The sequence below is a fragment of the Esox lucius genome, chromosome 13, assembly GCF_011004845.1.
Source record: "Esox lucius isolate fEsoLuc1 chromosome 13, fEsoLuc1.pri, whole genome shotgun sequence".
Taxonomy (NCBI): domain Eukaryota; kingdom Metazoa; phylum Chordata; class Actinopteri; order Esociformes; family Esocidae; genus Esox; species Esox lucius.
Window position 1 is genome coordinate 21,765,049 of NC_047581.1, and position 20,097 is coordinate 21,785,145.

At 41.7% G+C, this 20,097-nt stretch overlaps 1 protein-coding gene and 1 long non-coding RNA gene across 3 annotated transcripts; one reads left to right on the forward strand and one right to left on the reverse strand.

Moving 5' to 3' along the window:
* Positions 1-22: 22 nt before the first annotated feature.
* On the reverse strand, positions 23-15,136 carry poc5 (POC5 centriolar protein homolog (Chlamydomonas)). Of its 2 annotated transcripts, none has more exons than XM_010876474.5 (13): positions 15,047-15,136; positions 12,864-12,944; positions 10,587-10,740; positions 9,243-9,335; positions 8,903-9,081; positions 7,198-7,374; positions 6,948-7,052; positions 6,254-6,433; positions 4,051-4,222; positions 3,075-3,205; positions 1,586-1,687; positions 1,144-1,326; positions 23-670 (listed from the first exon to the last, which is right to left on the reverse strand). In XM_010876474.5, exons 1-13 carry the CDS (start codon positions 15,107-15,109, stop codon positions 533-535), a joined length of 1,758 nt encoding a protein of 585 aa, XP_010874776.3. In that variant the 5' UTR covers positions 15,110-15,136; the 3' UTR covers positions 23-532. The 2 variants fall into 2 exon arrangements, with proteins under 2 accessions (XP_010874776.3, XP_010874777.2); XM_010876475.5 differs by lacking the exon at positions 15,047-15,136 and adding an exon at positions 14,227-14,348.
* LOC109616466 lies at positions 4,285-6,364 on the forward strand. The gene is made up of 3 exons (XR_002197605.2): positions 4,285-4,535; positions 6,150-6,193; positions 6,276-6,364. It is a non-coding gene; the product is annotated as an uncharacterized LOC109616466 (long non-coding RNA).
* Positions 15,137-20,097: the final 4,961 nt, after the last annotated feature.

The following is a 20,097-nucleotide window of genomic DNA, read 5'->3' on the forward strand; positions in this document are numbered from 1 at the left end:
AAGATTTTTAGGGCAGCCGATGGCAAAGATATTAAAATATGGCTTTAATAGTTTTGAACTTGACTACAGATGCTAAAATGTCCTTTCATACAAAACAGTCATGATTTAAAAAAGAAACAATAAAAACATTCAAACAAATTTGTAAGGGCTTCAGTCCTTCACTATATTACAGATAAAATGTAATTGTTAAATGCTCTATAAAAAGGGAGTTACATCCATCGGATTTCAATTGTAGGGTTATATCCAACTTATTCAGTGTGTTTGAAAAATATTTTTTCCTGGGATTCAAAGCACAGCTCTAAGAGCTGTTACAAAAGGTCTCCTTCATAGCCCTTCATAGCCCTTTTGTAATAGTGATGTAATAGTGATGTGTGTGAGTGAGAGAGGTGTGGCGTGTCTAGAATATTTAAGAATACTCAAATGTACATGTTTTCTTGGCATGGCCAAGTCCAGAAGGGTCTTTGTATTAGGGTATACACACACTGAGTGAAATGTTTCTATTTTATATGGTTTTCTGTATGCGTATGTGTGTTTAGTCAACCACTTTGATAGAGTGTATGTGGTACGCTGCGTTTGTTCTGGAGGAACTCTTGCTGCTGGAGGGGCCTTGGGCTTGCTGAGAAGAGGAGGAGCGGGGGAACTTGGCTGCAGTGGCCTGACCCACCGTGAGCTAGAGAAGAGAGAGAAACCTCATCAAGTTTAAAACAAGAAATTACAGTATGACAAATGACAAACTAATGACGGATACACATAGGGTGGTCTCAGAGCTCGGTAAAACCGCTTTCAGTTGTTATGCCTCACAGAAGTGGAATGAGCTGCTAGCAGAGCTCACGGTCTAGAACCTTCTTTTTTTAGAAGACTGCTGATTGTTGATTAAATGTGTTTTTATTCATAGGTTTTAAATATTGTAATGATACTGCATTTTCTGTGAGTTATATTCTTGCTTTAAAGTTATATTGTCATGGCACATGAGAATTGTGAAAATTTGAATTCGTTCTCAATATGTTTTCCCTGAAGAGACAAAATAAAACATATTTGAAATACTGATGAAGGCAGAGGTCCATTCCCCAACCCCCGACGTGTGTTTCTACAGATCCAAAATGAACTTTGGAAAAATACCCACGTTTTGTGATGATGTTTTACCTGTGTGACTGGGTGATGCCGCTCCACGACCACAGAGCTCATTGGAGGAGCCACACCCATGACCTGGAGGTGGCTGGGAACACGGACAGAGCTGGGAGTGCGGAGGTCAGAACGTGCAGTGATGCGAGCAGTCACAGTTTTGGAGGCTTTCTGTTGGCCAGACGTGATCATCCGTGAACTGACCTGATTCACATGATGATCATAAGGAAAGAGTCAATAAACACCCATGAGCTTCCACTTGGTTTTTGATAAAGACTGAGAAAGATACAGTCCCAGAGACAGTGCCACAAACCTGTCTGTGGGAGCTTGCAGTGCCACAAACCTGTCTGTGGGAGCTTGCAGTGCCACAAACCTGTCTGTGGGAGCTTGCAGTGCCACAAACCTGTCTGTGGGAGCTTGCAGTGCCACAAACCTGTCTGTGGGAGCTTGCAGTGCCACAAACCTGTCTGTGGGAGCTTGCAGTGCCCCCTGGCGGTAGTGTGCTGTGGACCACTGTGGTGGAGGGGAACGCTTCAGCCCTGGAGACTGGGACACTGGAACACGCCTGATGGAGAAAGGGAGAGTGAATGAGTGGGCACAGATCAAGAGAGCAACAAAGCCCATCCCAGGGGAAAAGGCTCATTTCCAATGTAAATCATGTCAATCTAACGGCCTTATGATTGTGTGAGTATATATACACACACACACCTTACCTTGTTCTCATATATATTTCAGACAGAAAACACTACGTATGAGTTTAACCATTTATTAGAGAACTTATGTACAGCCCTGCACATGCAAGTCTTGGCATTAGGTTCTGCTCCTTTAGGGTAACTCATCGCCATCACATGATCGTGTATATGATACTACCACAATAACATACCATTGTTATTATTTATGCAATTCCCATGGCAATGAGCAAGGTACGCAGTTCTGATCCCCCCCAACAAGGAACACAGACTCGAACAGGTGAAGGCAGGGGGGGTGGGTGGGCGTGCACCTGCATGCTAGTAGAAGCTCAACACTGACTGAGTGAGTACCTGGGGTTTATATAGACAGGTATAAAATCTGGCATGTGATAAGACCGATCCTGCATCAGCTGATGCGTTGCTGACCAATTACCACTCGGGTTTCCTGGCTGAACTGGCTACGCTAATGAGAACAAGGTAAGGCCAACACCGATCAGCCATAACATTATGACAACCTGCCTAATATTGTGTGGGTCCCCCTTTTGCCGCCAAAACAGCCCTGACCCGTCGAGGCATGGACTCCACTAGACCTCTGAAGGTGTGCTGTGGTATCTGTCACCAAGACGTTAGCAGCAGATCCTTTAAGTCCTGTAAGTGGCAAGGTGGGGCCTCCATGGATTGGACCTGTTTGTCCAGCACATCCCACAGATGCTCAATTGGATTAAGATCTGTGGAATTTGGAGGCCATGGGGTTCGTAACACCAAGTCAACACCTTTAACCCATTCCTGAACCATTTTTGCTTTGTGGCAGGGCGCATTATCCTGCTGAAAGAGACCAATGCCATCAGGGAATATTGTTGCCATGAAAGGTTGTACATGGTGTGCAACAATGCTTAGGTAAATGGTATGTGTCAAAGTAACATCACAATTTGTCCCATGTCAAAGTTGCTCAGATCCTTACACTTGCCCATTTTTCCTGCTTCTAACACATTAACTTTGAGGGCAGAATGTTCACAGGCTGCCTAATAAATCCCACCCACTGACAGGTGCCATGATAAGGAAATGATCAGTGTGATTCACTTCACCTGTCAGTGGTCTAAATGTAATGGCTGACCGGTGTATATGAAATACTATGGTAAGGCTTAAAAAACAAATAAAAACATTCAATGATTTGATGTTTAATGGTTTTGTAGACCACAATCTATAGGAGTAAACAATCCCCTGCATGCTCCGTGTGTGTGTGTGTGTGTGTCAGCATCTCACTGTCTTTTCTGCATCACTCTGTGGTTGAGGAGGTTCAAAGGGGAGTGGGCTGAACTGAGCAGAGGAGCCAGGCCTCGCCTGGAGGTGGGCAAATGAACCAGAGTCAGGATCATCCTGAGGGGGCGGAGCATCTGCAGAAGGAAGACCAATAAGAATAGACATATAATAGTGTACATAGGCTTAAGTCATGAAGCCAGATAATGGGCACGCTGATAATGTAATAAACCCAGTTCTATTGAATCTGACCAACATCAATCAAAATCTGCCATTTGCAGACAGGGGTTCTGTTAGTTGTAGAACAAAAGACGAAGTAAATATTTTACTTCAGGTTACAACCTTCACAGAGCACCACATGGTCATTGTTAGTGGAAGGTTTCAGTGTTAGTGGAAGGTTACAACCTTCACAGAGCACCACATGGTCAGTGTTAGTGGAAGGTTACAACCTTCACAGAGCACCACATGGTCAGTGTTAGTGGAAGGTTACAACCTTCACAGAGCACCACATGGTCAGTGTTAGTGGAAGGTTACAACCTTCACAGAGCACCACATGGTCAGTGTTAGTGGAAGGTTACAACCTTCACAGAGCACCACACGGTCAGTGTTAGTGGAAGGTTACAACCTTCACAGAGCACCACATGGTCAGTGTTAGTGGAAGGTTACAACCTTCACAGAGCACCACATGGTCAGTGTTAGTGGAAGGTTACAACCTTCACAGAGCACCACATGATCAGCAAATTAAAATATTCCATCAAAACACTAGACAGCAAAATAATAACCTCTCCGCACTTTGACTAATCTATGACTGTCAACAGAAGCAGACTATACCTAGTGTCTGTGTGTTAGACTAACAAAGACTAGCCAACGGGTTGAACTGAATGGATCAGATATGCCTGGGGGACATACACACACATTAACAATCTGTTCCATTCATTAGGTGTGGCACTCCTTCCAGTGTGTGTGCGTGCGCACTATTAACCGTGCATGTGGTGATCCGTGCGTCCTTCTCCAGGGTGGAACATGCTGAGGGCCTCCATGTTGAGGGCACAGACACCCCTCATGAAGGCCTTCTTCATGGTCTCCTCGTAGTGCTCCCTCTCTCCACGCAGCCTGCTGATCTCAGCCTGAGCTGCCTCCACCGCCGCCACATGCTGCGGAAGAAGAGGAGGAGGGAGGAGGAGGAGGAGGGGTGGGAGTGTAGGAGAAACGGGGACAGAAATGAGGAGAGGAAGGGAATAAAAGGGAGTGCTGTCTCATCGTTCTTAGAGTGCACAACGCGTTTATTATCATCACCTAAATGGCATCAGACAGGGAGTACTGTGTATTTAGTATGGATAGTATGGATGAAGAGCTTTTTATGCTAATCTGAACGCCGAGACATTTTCAGTGAGGCCCCTGGGATGTCATTGAAGGCTGAGTGCTGGGACCCCTGGGCTAGATGTTTCTGACGAACGAAGACTGAAGGTAAGCTTGGTTCACATCTTTAACTCACACTAGGCTGCAATATCCATCTCTCAACATTTTGTTAAGCCAATGCTCCACTACACTGTGTCTAATTCTCCACGAAACTGTCGATTACGCTTTTACTCTGATATCACCCAGCATGATTCTCTTTCACTGGGCTTTCACTGCAGCCTCCATCCATCAAGCTCACTCTCTGGGACAGCGATTAGTGCAGCAATTACTCAGCAACTTTATTAACCTCTCCACACGGCCAGATTTACAGGAAAATTTTCAGAAAGTGTATTTGACATTTAAAAACCTGACGCTAAACAAAAGTATGAGACAATGTTTATTACGTTTCTCAGCTGTCTAACCTGTCTAAAGTGTAGTTACTGTCTAAAGTGTAGTTACTGTCTAAAGTGTAGTTACTGTCTAAAGTGTAGTTACTGTCTAAAGTACTAGTTACTGTTCTGTGCTCAAGTGCAATTTCATATATGGTCTCCAGCTAAAATAAGTATTATAAATAAATGAATAAATCCTTTTAATGTAAAATTACAATGGTTTGTTTTGGTTTGATTAGTCAAACGAATCAAGGAGATTTGTTGCATGAGAAATTAATTTCCCACTCTAAATGAAAATGTTACTGACAGTTCTCCATCAGGACCTGCACTCTGAGATGGCTCTGTGAATTCACTTCTCTGATCATGATGTACTGGCTGTGGTCTGTTGGCACCAGACCTGAGCAGGCTATCAACCACTAATGATAAGGGGTGAATAGGATTTTTTTTTTCCTGACTTAAATACCAATCACCTACTTATTAACTCAACAGTTTAAGCAGACACATTTGTTTGTTATGTGAGCAATGTCCTTTAATTTAATTATAGCACATATTGGGATTTCACCTGTTTTAAAAGCGAATGTTTTTGACCGTGTAAAACCTTACAGAGGGAGGATCTGTCATTGATATGACTTGATATTATAACTTTACCCTGTTCATTTAAATTGCTGCATGCATTAGATTTTTTAAAGAAAACCACCAACACTATTTAGTAAGGTGAAGCTGGACATTGAATATGTGTTACTAGCATGTTATGTCCCTTCCAGTAGCCTACAAAACATTGCTGGTAAAACAGATCTCTAAGCACAGTTATTGGACTTAGGATCAGTTACCAGCATACACTTTTACATACTTTGTTCGATAAGCTACTGAAGAGGAGAAGGCATCAGTTCAGTAAGGAGATTAGAAGTGTTTGTGTTCCAGGGTGGTTTAGTGCTGTAAGCTGCTGCCTGGTGAACATGAATCCTGGCTGCTTGGTTTCCATTCTGGCCTACTGCTATTTCAGCAGACTCTGCTCCATATTTCCCTCTTCCACTCTATAATTAATAACCATAAAATGCCAAAAACAAATATCAAAAATTAAACGTGTAAAATATCAGGTCTTTTACATCAGGGAAATAATCACAAGTAAAAACCTTCAGTGAAATGGTGGATAATAACGGCATCTATTTTTGGTTAATGCCAGGTTTGGATCCTAAGGGTTCCTGCAAAACCAATCTCATTTTCTAAAACCTTGGGTGTTTGATGCAAATCGGTGCATCCCCACAAAAAACTAATATTTCAATTCATGTTTCAGGGTGTTGGAACCCAAGATCCTGTTTGATACTGCATAAGCCTGAGGTAAGTAACTAACTGTGTGTGTGTGATGGGCCTACATCAGCAACAGGCCTTCCTTCTCACCTCAGCGATCTTGTCCTCGTAGTCAGCTGAAAGGTGCACACAGACCTCTTCTGCCCGGGCACGGCAGGCCTTCTCCACCCGCTCCTTCCAGCTCCCCTGGATCAGGGCATGCCAGCCTGTCCACACCTTCCTCTTCAGCTGCAGACGGTAGTGCTGCTCTGCCAGTCGGGCACTGTGGGCCTGGAGTGAGGAGAGGAGGAGGGGCCATGAGTCAGAGGGGGAGGAGCCATGGGAGACAGCACGACTATGCACATGATTCAAACGTATAATGTCAAATATGTACTGAAAAATTGTGTTCTGAATTATTTATCACGTGATTGAAAATATCATTATTTTAGCCCATGAACATCAGGCACCAGATCGCTAAGACTAGATTGAATGAAATAATGAATATATTCAAGTGAAGGTAATATATGCATGTTCAACATGAAATGACATGGTAATGCAAGTGTCAATCATATAGAGTTTCAAGATTTGCATAAACCATTACACCGCCAGATTACCGTTAATGCTAAAAGGTACAATTGACTACAGATGTTAAGACAACATTAATTTCTCAGAGAGAGAAAATATGATACTTAAAACAAAGAATCAATCCTGTATAATAAATATGATATTGTCAAAATGTTGCAATAGTGTCATGTATATCTCCCCCCCTGTTCCTACTACTGCATTCTATGTACCCTTCTCTCACCTTCTCTCTGGCCTCACTGTGTTGCAGTCTCCAGTGAGTGAAGTTCTTCATCAGCTCCAGCCTCTCTCTCTGTCTGTCCACCACATGGCTCAGGTTCACGATCACCTGCGGAAAAGCAAAAACAATAAGCGGGACACCACACACGATTCAACTAGGGATCCGCCAACACTGTGGAAGACAATGTTATTACATGCCTTTAACGGCCCTACCAGTGTGTGTGTGTGTGTGTGTGTAGGTATATGCACCATACCTCATCCTTCCTCTGGTTGGAGGTCTCATATGTGTGGAGCAGTTCCTTCAGGGTGTCCATCTCTGCATTGAGGCCAGCTATACAGGCAGCATGCTTGTCCCTCTCCTTCCTCATCTCCAGCCTGTGCTGCTCCGTGAAGGCCAGCTTCCATTTCCTCAGCTCCATCAACACGTTGGCCTGGGCGGAGACGATGGAGACAGGGACCAATCACTGACAAGAATCAGGAAACACAACTTCCCTCTGCAATGACACAACACAGATAATACCAACCAATACCAAACACGCTGTCCTCCACTTTTCTGTTAAATATTACTGATAGGAGTCGGCAGCCTTGATGTTTCGGCACTGAAAAATATAGTTCTACAAAACTGCGCTGACCACTGGGCAACACAGCGGCTTGGTGCAGCAAATGAATTCTCCATAAAAAAACATGCAAAGATGTATTGACAAGTCTTGTGCCGGTCAACGGGCAAACTGAAAATGTCAGCTCCCAACAGAGAAGTCACATCATTCACCTAATGGCATATAACAGAAAACATCACCATATTCGATCTTAGGTGATAATTCTCCCCAGTAGCCTAATAACCATTTCATCTCAATCATGGGAAAATGCATTTTGATGCTCAGACTGCTGCTCTGACTGAGTTACATAGCAGCTTGGTGTGGTCAGGGAATTTTCTATATGCAAATATGTTAATGGACTTTTTAGGTCTCTACAAGAAAATCCCAGTTCTCAATAGCAAGACACATCATTCACCCAAGTTATGTAAAAAAAAAAAGCACAGTAGGGCAATAGAAATCCCCTGATACGTAATCGAAGGAACAGACCCAACATGTTAGACAGTCCCCTTTCTGATTTAATTGGTGGGGGACTAGCAAAATCAGATGAGTTCCTGATTAGTCAAGAGAGACATCTGATAAGGCTTATCAGGCATTACACGATAAATCCATAGAACACAGTCTCATACGTCTTAGGGTGTAGGTTATGCCTAGAACACAGCCTCATACGTCTTAGGGTGTAGGTTATACCTAGAACACAGCCTCATACGTCTTAGGGTGTAGGTTATGCCTAGAACACAGCCTCATACGTCTTAGGGTGTAGGTCATGCCTAGAACACAGCCTCATACGTCTTAGGGTGTAGGTTATGCCTAGAACACAGCCTCATACGTCTTAGGGTGTAGGTTATGCCTAGAACACAGCCTCATACGTCTTAGGGTGTAGGTTATACCTAGAACACAGCCTCATACGTCTTAGGGTGTAGGTTATGCCTAGAACACAGCCTCATACGTCTTAGGGTGTAGGTTATGCCTAGAACACAGCCTCATACGTCTTAGGGTGTAGGTTATGCCTAGAACACAGCCTCATACGTCTTAGGGTGTAGGTCATGCCTAGAACACAGTCTCATACGTCTTAGGGTGTAGGTTATGCCTAGAACACAGCCTCATACGTCTTAGGGTGTAGGTTATGCCTAGAACACAGCCTCATACGTCTTAGGGTGTAGGTCATGCCTAGAACACAGTCTCATACGTCTTAGGGTGTAGGTTATGCCTAGAACACAGCCTCATACGTCTTAGGGTGTAGGCTATGCCTAGAACACAGTCTCATACGTCTTAGGGTGTAGGTTATGTGCATCACCAACCTAAAAATACACCCGCAGGCAGTGAATATCTACAATACGTTCTATTAGGACGAAGGGCTGCAAACCTTGAGGTTGTCGCTCCAGGTGTCTAAGACGTTCTCCATCTTGTTCATGTTCTCCTCAGAGATGAACATCTCTGTCACCGGGGTCACCAGTTGGTCTGGGCTGCTGTGTGTACACCTCTCAGAAGGCGTCTGCAATCGTTGTGAGACAACAGACAACCTGCCAGCCAACCCTTCATTACCTGGAGGATGAGAGCCTTGTGTGACTCATTTTCAGTCACACAAACATGATGAAGAACCACATCAACCTATTATTGTGTTATCTCATGGTCTTCAGAATGATTTTTATTGAGCCAAGTCAAGTTAGGTCATATGGCCCTCTGTGTTGGAGAGTTGTATTTACCCTCCAATGTGTGTGACTGCGCCCTCGGCTCTGTTGTAAGAGGGGAGGTCCGTGCTGACTTCACCCTCCTGCTTCTATCTTCAGCTTCTGAAACTGACCGGGAGGGAGGGCCGGAGAGAGGGAGAGAGACAGAAAGGCAGACAGTCAGTGTGATGGTAGGAATGCTAAGTAAGAAGACTGACTCTTCATCCAGGAATGCATTTATGTCAACATCTTAATTAAATCCTGCAGAGAGCAGAAGCTTGCACTCTAAAGAGCAGTTTGGGCAGGATGCCAGCATATCATTACCAATCAGGCACACAGAATCCTGCATGCTTTTACGTCCCAGTGCACCGCTCCATGACAGTTTAAGCTCGGCAACAATTGGGAATGCCATAGTGTGGAGAAAAGACTGATGGACTGAGCGTAAGCACGCTCGTGGTAGCGAAGAGAGAACACGCTGTTCATTCAGAGATGCCGTTCTGCACACCACATTTGTAAAGTGAGGATATTTGAGTATTTGTGGCCTTTCTGTAAGACTGAATGAGTCTGGCGATTCTCACCCGTTCTCATTAACTAGGTGTTTACGCACACAGAACTGCAACTCGCTTGACGTTTATTTTGATTATCACAATATTCTTTGTAGACTCAGAAGACCATGGTACAGGAAGAACCCAGGAGGTCAGCCGTTTCTGAGACACTGGAACCAACACATCTGGCAGCAACAATCACCTCGCGGTTAAGGTGGGATGATTGTGCCCCATTCTAATGTTTGGCTGAACAACTACTAAACCTCTTTATCGTGGGTTTATATGATGAGTTGCAGCGTGTTTGGCTATTGCCGATAGCAAGCAGGTGTCCCTAATGAAGTGGCCGGCAGTCAGTGGCAGATCTGGCACACCAGGCTCACGTGACTGTGTGCTCCACATCATTATGAACTTGAATTATTTCAATCAGGTGTGGTCAAGCAAAATTGCCCGATTAGAAGCCGTTGAGACTTCAATAAGACACTTAAAATAATACGCCCTGACATCACTTTATTGTTGACAAAAAGTACGGAAATATACATAATCTCTGGATAAGAGTGTCTGCTGAACTACTTCATTTAAATGTTAGTGGTACTTTGGGAAGAAACACAGTGGGCCTTGATGCATTTGAGTCCATGCGGGGCCGGGGTAAAAAAAATAATAATACAAACACACGACAGAGACAAGAGCATTACTTAAAAGACAGAAAACCCAAATCCTTTACGACAGTTGATCATTTGAAGAGAGTGATGCGGAGGGCCTCAAGCTGTGTGCCTGTCAGAGCAGCTTAATACAACCGGTTTCGGGGAGGGTGTGGGTGAGCAGGGGCCCAATATACCTGCTGAGTGATGGGACCCCGCCTCATCGTTTCCGCGGGAACTCCGTCCGTCCACAGGCAATTGTGAGACGCTAAGAAGCTGCAGTTGACTAGCAGGCTGTGGCTGATACTTAGGAGTGACCACTGCATAGCGGAGAAGTTCTTCATACTCATCCTGTCCATAACAAGAGAACAAGACCGATAGGGAACTCAGAATCTTGCTGCTTATCAGAAGCTGGGGCCCATTTAATTTAAATGCATTGAGGAAGTATATTATACATCTCATTTTAATTCCAATTATCTTTCATGCGCAACATTTGGAATTTGGTTTACCTTCTGAATTGACTGGAATTAAAATGTAATTTACCCCAACCCTTCTATAGGTCCCTGTTTAATTATCTTCTGCAAACAAAACAACCCCATTATAGAATAGAATATATTGTATTTACATCATCGCCATGTTATGTGTTCTATGGGATGGAAAAATCCCTCTCATCATGATGCGCATTCAAGTTGTGAGCTCCAGGAAGGAAACAAGCACTCAACACAGAACAAATTATATTGCAATCGAGGAGAAAATAGCAGTTTTAATTACCTTCATTACATAAAACATTAATTATTTTAAAACTCTAAATATTTCTATTCCTACTCTATGTATTTCTGAACTTACAATGTAAACAGCCCTATATAAAATGTACCTATGTGAAAATGTCACCCTAATATATAAATATATGTAGAGACAGATTACATGTTTAGTTGAGCAAGAGAGTGGAAATCACAGAATGTGTTGTGGGGAAAATGTGACTTGAAGTGGTTTCCTTAAGAAATACCCTGGGGGTCATTTAACTTTTATTTCTGGAGACGGAAGACATATTTTAGATGCTGTCAGCTTAATTTCCCGTTATTATATATTTTTCCAATACCCTGTTTTTGCCGGGCCGTGTAAGAGCAAATGTCTCTTACCGAGTGAGTTCCTGCCTGCCTGACCATTGTTAAATAGCGTAGTGGTTAGAGAGGCGGACTGTCGCGTAGGCAATTGGCATTCGATCCTCGCCACGTACAAAACAAATTTGTTCCAGATAGACTAAAACTTCACTGGCTACAAGTTTCAGTAGCTATGTTATAGTAAGCCTAAAATAAAACTGTTTACGGTTATATTGCAATGGACGAACATATTGCTCTTGATTTGCATAGCGAAGTTCACATAGCGTAATGGTTGGCTACGAACCAGCCATGGAGTGATTGAAGTAATTGTTTTCATTAAAGGTACTGTACAGCCAGACTAAAACTTTGCTGGCTACATTATACTAAGCCTAAAGTAAAACTGTTTATGGTTTTAATGCGATGGATGAACTGCACCGACAAGGAACACATTCCTCTCGATTTCGATTTACATAGCATAGTTCACATAGCATAGTGGAACCAACAATGGAGTGACTGGAGTCATTGTTTTCATTATAGGTACTGTACAGCTATTAGCTAGTGTTAGATACATTCATATTGTAATTGTTAATGCTCAGATTCCACACTAGCCATCTACAGTAATCTCTTTCTAATTTAACGTGTTAAATGTAGTGTAGCGACCCTGTTATATCTATTTGGATGTTAGCTAATGTAAGGAACTAGTTTCAAGATCCGTGGAGTTTAATTGGTTTAACAATGCAGAAGTAAACAGACAACACATCTCTACACACATATAGTGTAGTGGTTAAAGACAGTCTACCGCATAGGAAAGCGCAGACCAAATCCAGCCAGGAGTAACAACATTCATCCCTTCTAATCGCAGTCCGGCAGAACTAGGCTTGCCTGGTTCCTTTTTTTTGTTCTCCCTTCCCAATATCATTAGGTCTAATTTGCCTTTAAGATTTTGTCTCATCGCTGCCACTTCCAGCAGGCTCAAGAAGCTCAAGATATGTCCTCTAAAGCACATCTTGCCAAGCTGTTCTGCTTTTTATTACACTACTTGCTTATCCAGGAAGTACTTGCCAACGTTTGAAGGACAATGCATTGACCCGCCAATAACTACAATTGAGCTCACAAATGTGTCTTGACTTACCACAAGGATAGCATAATAAGGCAAGGTGATCTTGTATGATAACCACACGATGCAGAGACCATTTGAACTGCTCCCTGGCATTGATGGTACAGTGTGACTGAGAAACATAATTTCCTTTTCATTCATTTTAGAGTACAATGCCTTCTCTGACCAAATGATCCCTCACAAATTGTCCGTGATTAGGTACTTTTTATCATGAAATAGTATATCTCTTTACGCTTTCTAAAAATATGTGCTTTTACCTGCAGCTCAGAGGAGACTGAACTGCCCTGATCTGAGTCCCCTGGCAGAACTGGACTGCTCAGATCTTCATCCGAAGACATCTGAATTAAGACAAAGAAAAATGCAAGTAGTTGTTCAAACAGGAACAATAGTGAAAAGCTGCTCTACTCAAGATGACAGATTGCACATCGACAAAGATTATACACTTAAAAACAACAAGATAACTATTGTATTTTTGGGGAGCACGACCAATATAAAGTTGGTTTTGGTGATGGTTTTGGTGAATTCAACAACCAGATACTTGAATGTAAAAAAAAAAAAATGGGATCAACTAACAGTTCAACTTTGGAGTTTTAATTGCCCTAGGAAAAGAATAGTGAAGGTGTGGACCAATCAACAATCATATATAGTACAGGCAGGTTTCCGCACAACAGTGCAACAACATAATTAAGTAAATAAATAAAACATACATTTAAAAATAATAATAAGGACACAATATACTAATAAAGAGTGCAGTGTGAATAAATATAGGGATGAAAACAGACAGTATTTGAAGTTTAAATTGAGTGCATTTGTGCAGTCATTCCAGTTCAAGTATTGAGAAGTCTAATAGCTTTCTAATAGAAAGGGTTTCTAAAATTGATGGTATCCCATTTAGACCACTTCTAAATCAGAGTATGGTATGGGACAGAAAGTGTATGAATAGCACATGGCTTGGGTGTGTGTGGTGTTGGATATAATGCTGTGGAGGAGGTAACTATGATTTACATTGTGCTGAACTAAAGGGCAATAAACCGCATTGTCCTATAGGTGGTAATTTTTTCAGGTGTTCTGGCTGTGTAAATAATGATGAAAACGGCATCTTCGTTGTATCTGGCAATGGGTACATTGGAGTAGATCCAGAGATCATAGTCTGGCAATCTGCCTTTTGATGTGGGCCATGCCAAGCCTCTCTTCCTTAAATGATGACGGGTGAATGCAAAAGGATGCACATCCATTAGACAAACTTGACTCTCTGGGGCGATAGTGCTTTCCTCAAACGAGAGCAAGGTAAAGCCTGGAAAATGCAGGAGTACGTTCAGACTCTCGTAAGCTGTTTAACAGACTACTGTAAACTTGGTGGGTATGTTCAATTTAATCAACACAGTTTATGCTACATGTCGATAGTTAGCTGGCGTTAATTTAACTAACTAGTTACCGTTATACAGTTAGGTAGCAAGATATACAGTAGTAGTAGCTACATTTCTATGACAGATTGGTCAGCAAGCTAACAACTTTAGCTAGCTAGCGAACTACTGTAACGCGTTAACAGCCTTGTGCGTTCACACACGTTGCAGCATTGAAACAAGTATCTTATTTTATAAACATTTCCAAAAGTATTACCTTGTTTAGCTAGCTAGTGCTTAACAATGTCTGGAGCTGCCTTTGTCTTGCGCTTCCAACTTCTCTTGTTGATCTTACTTTCAAATAGCTTGGCTTGTTTCAAACGGGTTAACTTTGCAACAAGATACGATTAGATTGGTTACTGAGGTGGGTGTCCTTTCTACACTACTTTTGATTGGCCAGGCTGTTTCTTTGGTAACAGTAAACGGAAACAAAGCGAAACTGCTGTCACCAGGTTAGATGTTGAGTCATTATGTTGTATCGACAATCAGGGCTCTAGGCACCCATTTCCCTCATTAATGCACGTACTGTGGACAATTTTAATGTAGCCACGCCGCAGGGCACAGGAACAGTTGTGATTCTAGCTTTAGAAGACTACGCGCCTACAAAATGTTTTCCCCCACACGTGCTGGGAAGGAAAAGGTCAAGCTCTGGGATACTCCATATTTAACTCAATATTCGGATTATCTGACTAGCTTGCTCCAGCTAACGTTAATCCCCTGTCTGATTTAATGCCAAGTGGCCATGCTGTACATGTAGCCTTACTTACATGTAGCCGTATTTGCTGATCAGCTATAAAATCTGTTTACTTTAACGTAACGTTTTGTACTGAAACGTTAGCTAGTACTGCCTGCTGAAATTGATCTGTCAGTGATGCGTTTCTTATAAAGTATTTTAACAAGGGAAGTATGTGGGCGTCCGTTCTTTGACAGCATATGGCAGTCTTGGGACCTTGTACCTAAAACATTAAACTTTACATTAAACATGATCTTGTTTAATACATGGATTATAGTAAAACATAACATAAAATCACACTTACCTGCCTGAAATATGTATACGTCTTTGGTGAATACCACCATCCTGAAAACCTGCCTGTTGACATTGTTGGGGCTGTCAGTTGGGCAACTGCTAACAAATATCTACAGTAGGTTCACTACTCATGCACGCGTAGACAGAAACGCCTTTGAGGTCAAGAACCTCATGCTTAATAGCGTTAAGCCCCATATGTAGAGAACGCCTAGCAGACTAAAGACAGCAGGGACATATGGTCCCTCTTGGCCATGGCAGAAATGCCTGTGTTGGACTAGACCTCCTTGCCATCTGTATGTGCAGTGAATAGGCTGATATGCACTGTCAGACATGATGCTTTCAACATTAATATCAGACATGTTTTTTAATTAGACATGTGCAAAAACACTGAGTGTCAGACATTGTGATGCTTTCCTCTGAAAATAAAGAAGCTGGGCTATTCTGCAAAGAATGCACAGGGGTGCCAAAAGAAAGCTTATCCACTGATAAGGAACAAAACCATAAGTTACTCTGGTGGAGAAGGACATTTTAATTCAAGAAAACAGTGCAGTGTGCAATGCAACCACCTAGATAACATTTGATCATCAACATCATCCATCTTTACAATGTAATAGCCAACAGCTAGTTTTGAAACGGTCTCCTGATGTACAGGGAGCATCATTGATGTTGCACAAAGGGAAGTGCAATATGTTGTGATAATTGACACAATTTTGTAGTATCACACAAATTACACATTTCCATTTTACAGATGCTCTATGTTAATAAAGCTTAAAGGGATATGTTTCTCATAAGTTCTCTTTGAAGATGATATTGTCAGCTTCACTGCCCTTTATGATAGCATTAGTGAGCAACTGCTCATTTGGTATGCTTTTCTGCAGTAGTAAGATATCATAAGGCATGGAAAATAATCCTGTGTGTGTGTGTGTGTGGCAGAAGTGAACTACGGAAAGGAAAATGTCACTAAAGATATAACAGTCGTGAAGCCAGAAATGTACCTTGCTAATCTGAGACTATGCCGTATATCTAACAGATGATGTGGTTCAGGGATTGGACTCTAGTCACACTGAGACACACAAGTCATCATCATGTAGACTAAGTGTGTGAGTGTGTTTAACTCAAACAATATCCATTTCAAATGGTTACTATTATTCCCTGTTGCTAATTTAAACACTAATTTCTAAACATTGAATAGCTGATATATTTTCCCTTCAGCAAATCAATGTTAAGCCTAATTGCAGTGTTTGGGTCCATACAGCCATAGAAGAGAGATAATATAAGAGGGATGAGAGCAGGTGCTGCTATAGTCTGAGACCCTAAAGCTTACCACGTAGCTCCCTGAAAACATATTGTTGTAGTGGAAAGAGTTTTTGAATGACTTGATATGGTTGAGATCCAGCCCCTTGGTAAATACTGTACCACCTTCATTTCAAAAAGAGGACCCTGGCCTTTGTTGAAATGGGAAGCTCACATCTTCTCGTCTAGCCTGTCAGAGGTTTCATCTGTTCCAGGACAACAGACACAAACCATTTGACTTTCTACCTCCTATGATTTTAGCTCTGGTATAACTGTTTAGGTCCTTCAATGGTAGGCAAGACAAAAATGTAAGAATCCTTTACAAGGCTAAAGTTGATTAAGTTGGAAAAACACATAAAACAGTCTTCAGGTTTTTGGCAGTATGTTGATTGTTTAAATTCTATATGTTGCCCAAAAATACAGAGCTTTGTGTATACCTTAAACAGAGATTCCCAGGGTGGGGTGGAATGAGCTGGAGAAGGCTACTGCTCAGAACAAAGTGCCATGGAGAGGAGTTGTCAGTTGCCTAAGCAATCGAGTGGCGTACTGACTCAAAGCTTTAAGTTTGGGGATGAGTTTGGATGAAACCAGTGTTTAATGCTGAACTATAGGCAATGATGGGCCAAAGTAATGTAAGTCATTTTATTTGTAACATATGCATGTACACTGAACAAAAATCTAAACACATCTGAAGTGTTGGTCCCATGTTTCATGGCCTGAAATAAAAAGTTCCCGAATTCTTCTAAATACACAAAAAGCTTAATTTGCTCATAATTTGTAAACAGAATTGTTTCCATCCCTGTTAGTGAGAATGTTTTCTTAGTCAAGACGATCTGTCCATCTGACAGGTGTGACATATCAAGGTTATTAAACAGCACTATGATTACACAGGTGCACCTTGGGATTGAGACAGAAAAAGGCCAAACCAAAATGTGCATTTTTGTCACACAACACAATTACACAGATCAAGTTATGAGGGATCATGCAGTTGGCACACTAAACTAAGGAATGTACCCCAGAGTGGTTGAAAGTTCATTTCTCTACCATGAGCCACATCAGACATGCTTTCAGAGAATTTGGCAGTACGTCCAACTGACTTCAAAACTGCAGACCAGGACCTCCACATCAGGCTTCTCCTGCCATCTCCATGTTTTAGCATGACAATTCTGAAAAGGGTATTTTCACCAAAATTACAAATACACTATTCTGACTGACTACAGTCTCAAGAAAATGGGTATTGTATGTCATCTCAAATAATGATTCTTAGATTAGATTATATTAAACGTTATTTTCATTGAACAAGTACAAGTACAACGAAATGCAGTTAGCATCTAATCAGAAGTGCAAATAGAAGTATATTACAAGTGGAATGTATAGATGTGAAAGAATAAGGTAGCATGTGCAACCGGGATGCAGAGATAGCAGCAATGAGGTCCCTGAGGTAGACACGTACCTGTACAACAGAATCCATTATCAGACTTTGCTAGGCAGTGTCAGAGGAGTACAAAGGGAGTAGTGCGACAAGGTCCCTGAGAGGTGGGGGGGTATGGTTAGGCAACCGCAAAAAGTACAGGTGCTGCTGGCACCTTTTGACCAGGGTTGAGGTGTTGAGGGCCCAGGAGAGGTCCTCTGAGATGTGGACACCCAGGAATTTGAAGCTCGACACACGCTCCACCTCAGTGCCATTGATGAGAACTGGGTTGTGACTTGTCCAGGTGGGTCAGGGCAGAGTGTAGAGCCGTGGAGATGCCGTCCTCTGTAGACCGGTTTGACCGGAGGCAGACTGGTAGGGATCCAGTGTTGGGGGGAGGCATGACTTAAAGTGGGCCAGAACTAGTCTTTCGAAGCACTTCATGATCGCGGGGGTGAATGCGAAGTCATTCAGGCTAGACACAGTTGACTGTGTTGGCACTGGCACAATGGTTGTGGTCTCGGAGCATGTTGGGACAACAGCCTGAGCCAGTGACAGGTTGAAAATGTCAGTAAAGACCTCGTCCAGCTGATGCTTACATACTGGAGGTCCGAAAACTCCATATAAACTGTTAAATGAGCCATGGTATTTGCAGTTTATTATGATAGCTTATTACCATATCTACATTTTAGGCAAAAAAAAGGCAAGTACTTAAACCTTGTAAACTAGTGTTATGAACTATAAAATAACATAACTTTCTACAAAATTGCTTCTGCTGCTTACTATCGATTTTCAATTATATTGTGCAGCAGAGAGCCACAGCTCCTGACAACAACAGGATGCTGTCATCAATCATAATGATGTCAACCTATTTTCTGCTCATATCCGACAGCTAATAACCCCTCACACAAGACAATGGTGATAATTATCAGGGAAGCACCTTTTAGCTGCCTGCTGTTTTCAGATTAGTTTTGATTACATGTTGATGATATTGCACAGCCATCAGGTTACGGTCATCTATCACATAACGACGGCAATAACACTAGTGTCCTTTTGCTTTCACAATGTCCCTTTCTCAGAAATGACTCTGGTCGGCTACTTGGTCTTGTGCTTGTGAATACAGCCTTAATATATTCGACCATATAATGTAAGTATAGCACCCTGGTGACTGAAAAACGGTCTGCTAAGCAATAACAAAGAGAAGAAGAAAGGGAATATGTGAGAGTGGAGAGTCAGTTACCTGATGGATCCTTTAGGGGTTATTTCATTTGAAATGCCTCACATTTGAAACCCATACCCATAACCCATATACATTTATTGAGGAACCAAAGAACATTTTAATGGTTCCTTAAGAATGATTTAGTGTTACATGATCAAACATGTCTGCAGTTATTTTCATTTGGTGTAGGTAGATTATGGTTGGAATATAAAAATATTATAATTCTACAGATAATTATTTGTTATATTTGTATATATTTGTTATATATATATTTGTTATATATAATTAAAAAAAATTGCACTCATTAGTAATATTCATCAATTGTTTTTTAGGTAACTATGGATTTCAAAAATCTGTTTGGACAACGTATTTATTCACTTGTCTTGTCAATAATTTGCAGGCATCTGAGATCTTCATTGGAGGGAGGAGAAAGATGGCTACAGTTTTTCACTGCAAGGTTCTAGAGAATTATAATTAATGTGCATGATACATATGGTTTAAAAACAGTATGAGGAAAACCCTTTCCATTGGTACAAACCTTGTGTGTCTCCTTGTCAGTATATTTGCTGACAAACACACACACACAAATATCTTTGTCTTATGCAGCTAGCCTGGTTATTGCTATGTGCTGAATTGTGTCCATTTCCTTTTTAGAATGGGAAGAAAAAAATGTCAAACAACAAAGCCAATTGTACAAATGAGAAAAATTTGATTATATCATCATAGAACAATGTACAATTTGCTTATTCAAGGCAGAGGCCTTAAAAGTGGTGAAAGCTTTACATTTTTCGGCCTTGACCTGTTGTCCAATCAAAATTCTTGTGTGTGCTGTTTCAAAGTTTGATTAGTTGTATTTACACGGATGCCATCCAATGAAAAGCTACCTTGCAGGTCCCTTACAACAGTGTAACAATAATTAAAAAAATAACAACAAAAATTATAACAATAAGAAAAAATAACAAATATAAAGAAGCACAAATATAAAGTCAATCGCACAATAGAATATTTAACTGTGTATCAAGGAAAAGGGTGATTGGTGGATGTTAATTTATGCCATGTTTAGCAATAATAAGAGGGGTAGCAGCAGTTATGGTTTGTGGGGGTGGTGGATGTGTGTGTGGCCATGCGCATCAATGCG